Below are 3,648 nucleotides of genomic sequence, written 5' to 3'. Positions count from 1 at the left end.
GACAATTTTAAAATTTAATTTTAAATTTTAAAGACGATTTTATATAAAAAAATATTAAAAACAAAAAAAAATGTATATCTTAAGAACTAAAATTATACTTAACCCAAAATTTTTCCACAACTTTGAGGGCACTCTAATGCAACTTAACACTAGCTACTAGCAGCTCATCACTAATCAGCTTTGGACACACACAAAACCTTAATTATGTGGATCTCTTTCTCAAAAGAATCAGGTTTGCTCCATCTCCATTATTACCTTAGATCACCTTTTTAAAGTCATATATATAAGCTTTCATGTATAATAATAAATTAATAATAATCATAATGAGACCCTTTTGTTTGGCCTTAATATATAATAAGTGAAATAATTTAATTTTTTACAACACCATAGATATAAATGTAGGAATGCAGCAAAAAAGAAAAGTCTAGTAGTCTAGGAGGAATTTATTCTATTTAAAAAAAAACGTATATACCATAATATTATTACCAAACTTGACGTCCAAGTAACCTTTCCTTATATCTAGAACCGCTTCCTTTGGTTCCCACCTTTTCTTTTTATTTCATCTATCGCTTATACCTTTTGTCCTCTTCTTTATCTGATCTTCCCTCTTTCTCTCTCTATCAGTGATCACCAATATCATCAAGCACATAAGAACGAATTCAAGACGGTGGCCATGGTAATCATAAGCTAAGGGAGATAGAACGTGTCCCAAAAGAGTACAAATAAAGTACTACTATGCTTTCTACCTTATTTTACCTTTCTCTTAACTATATACTTAACTTGTAATTTTTTCTCCTGTTCAATTTTTGGGGGTTTTTTGTTTTTACAATTCTAAGTATAAGGGAAGAAAAATTAGAGGGTGGTCTCATTTATTGTGATGGCATGGTGCAATGACACTCATGAGAAAGAGATAATTGCTTCCAATAATAGTACTATTACTCTTAGACCTAAATCCGACCCAAACGTAACTTGCCCCTCATGTGGCCATAACATTCAAATAATCCAAGAGCAGGTACTCAAATTAAATTATCTTCTTTGTTTGTGGTCTTATGGTTTATTAATTAGGAACTTGAATATATAATAAATTGGTTTAATTGTTTTGATAGGGTGGAATTCATGAGTTGCCGGGGTTACCAGCTGGAGTGAAGTTTGACCCAAATGACATTGAAATATTGGAGCATTTGGAGGCAAAAGTTATGTCTCATGTGCCCAACCTTCATCCTCTCATTGATGAGTTCATACCAACACTTCAAGACGAGAATGGCATCTGTTATACACACCCAGAGAAGCTACCAGGTATTATTCTTTTATTTCTTCTATTTAATTCATTTTCCCTAATTAATATAATTAGGACATAGGTTATTATAAACTTATTATATCATTTATAATTTAAGGTAGGCACGCTGCACGCACGTCTTGCTGTGCACGGCATGCATAAAATTAATTACTCTTTTTGTAATAATAATAATGAGAATGATTTAATTTGATCTTCTCTTTGAAAAGGATCTAATTATTATATATACACACCACAAGCGGGATCTTAGAATTTTATTTAAATTATTGTGATATCTTTTAAGCTTTTAAAACATTTTTTTAAACTTGTTATATACTATAAATTACCGGGTGATTAAAAGAGTCTGAAAATATAAAGATTTCACCTTTCAAATGGTTGAGTAGTGGCAATAACTACCAAACTCTTAAGTTTAGCCATGTAGCATGCCGAATGAAAACGTTATTAACCCTTAATTATGTTCTAAAAAATGTTTATATTTTACGTCAAATTTGAACATGGCGTGGGGTGTCGGCCAAAATCTATCTGTCAACACCAAAAAATGGGGTTGCTGCCCTGCTACTCTTCTATTTTCATGAGCCTTCGTTATACTCAATATATATATATACCCAGATCATTTCATATATAGCTCCTATATATCCTATATAACAAATTTAAATTGCTGTTGATTGATATCTTAGTGTAGCATTATTTCATATATATTACCCTAAATTTATCCTTGTAACCAAAACTGGAGAGAAAAGAAAAGATTGATGATTTAAAAATTCAACTTGGTCAATGATCACCCAATTTAATTTTTAAGATAAAATTAAATATAGAATTAAATTTTAATATACTAATTATACACGTAAGTTTAATTCCGTATTGTTACTTAGCTAAAATTTTAAAAACATTTTTTAAGGTGAGTACATTAAAATTAAACAATTAAATATATTAATTTATTTTTCGATATCAATACATATATAGTCTAACAAAAATGTTATTTATACATCAAAATTAATATATTTGTATATTATATATGTGTGGTTTAATTATATTTCAACATACATTTTAGTACACGTAGCATAGTCGATAATCCAATTATCTGATTCTAAAGTTAATGATTGATTATAGCATTATGAATGACGAAAATCATGTTAATTATACCATAACTATAATAATGGTTTGCAACATTTTTACACTATATCTCATCTCCTTTTGTTTATATTTACATGTTAAGATTATTTGCATACATTTCTTAACATAAGAGTTTCTTTATGTAATAAGTATGAGACAAATGAAAGATTATTATTAATTAATGATGTAGGAGTAAAGAAAGATGGGCAGATCCGGCACTTCTTCCACAGGCCTTCAAAAGCATACACAACAGGAACAAGGAAGAGAAGAAAGGTTCACACCGATGAAGATGGAAGCGAAACAAGGTGGCACAAAACCGGAAAAACAAGACCGGTGGTGGCCGGCGGCGGCCTAGTGAAGGGTTTCAAGAAGATTCTAGTACTATACACCAACTATGGGAGGCAAAAAAAGCCTGAGAAAACTAACTGGGTGATGCATCAATACCATCTTGGAAGCAATGAAGAAGAGAGAGATGGAGAACTAGTAGTTTCAAAAGTGTTCTACCAAACACAACCTAGACAATGCGGCAATTCCATTGTTATAAAGGAAGATAATGATGATGATCTTCCCTATGGAAAGATATTGATGATGAATAACAGTAGTAAGAAGCACAAAAATAATAACGATAGAAATGTTGCTGCTCCTGTTGTGGACTACTACATCAACTATGACCATGTTGATCATCATAATCACAATCATAATAGTCAAAGATGTTCATCACCTACTCAACTTATTCCAAACTTGGTTCTCCAAGGTGATTCCTCTTCTCTTTTTCGCTTTGCTTCATCATCACTCGATGGGAATACCAACAAAACAAGACTTTTTGAGAGAAAGTTGTAGTAATTCGTTCATTATTATTATTTCTTTCACTAAGTGACAATATTTATTCTATACATATATGATATATGGGATTAATATAATTAGAGTGACATGTAATTAAGTTGATTGGCTTTGATGTGAATTAAGGACTCACTCATATAATCAAAGATTGGTTTTTATTATGTTAATTTTAGTGCTTAGGTACATTCAAATATTGTGGTATAAATAGTAGGGTTATTATTGTCCATTCATAACTTTGTTAAATAATGAATTAAAATTTTTCTCTTTCTCTTTTTTGTTTTTCTCCAATAATATATCTTGAATATAAAATACTGGAAAATCATAGATGTTCATTTAATTTCTATATTATTTCTCGGCAACATACAACTTGACGTGGAATGAAAGTTATCCATTTTGATATT

At 30.3% G+C, this 3,648-nt stretch overlaps 1 protein-coding gene across 1 annotated transcript; it reads left to right on the top strand.

Annotated features, from left to right (window-relative positions):
* On the top strand, nt 540-3,414 carry LOC107621798 (NAC domain-containing protein 73). The gene is made up of 3 exons (XM_016323794.2): nt 540-1,012; nt 1,107-1,296; nt 2,598-3,414. The coding sequence occupies exons 1-3, from the start codon at nt 878-880 to the stop codon at nt 3,245-3,247; spliced, it is 975 nt and encodes a 324-aa protein (XP_016179280.1). The 5' UTR covers nt 540-877; the 3' UTR covers nt 3,248-3,414.

This window comes from Arachis ipaensis, chromosome B10 (assembly GCF_000816755.2).
Source record: "Arachis ipaensis cultivar K30076 chromosome B10, Araip1.1, whole genome shotgun sequence".
In the NCBI taxonomy this organism is placed as follows: domain Eukaryota; kingdom Viridiplantae; phylum Streptophyta; class Magnoliopsida; order Fabales; family Fabaceae; genus Arachis; species Arachis ipaensis.
The sequence above is the reverse complement of the archived record's forward strand: the minus strand, read 5'-3'. Positions and strand labels throughout refer to the sequence as shown.

Bases quoted from the DNA above. Each gene is read 5' to 3' on its own strand.
- LOC107621798 (XM_016323794.2), top strand. From the start codon at position 878: ATGGCATGGTGCAATGACACTCATGAGAAAGAGATAATTGCTTCCAAT. The intron at 1,013-1,106 runs GTACTCAAATTA...TTGTTTTGATAG, and splicing joins TTCAAATAATCCAAGAGCAG to GGTGGAATTCATGAGTTGCC. The intron at 1,297-2,597 runs GTATTATTCTTT...TTAATGATGTAG, and splicing joins ACACCCAGAGAAGCTACCAG to GAGTAAAGAAAGATGGGCAG.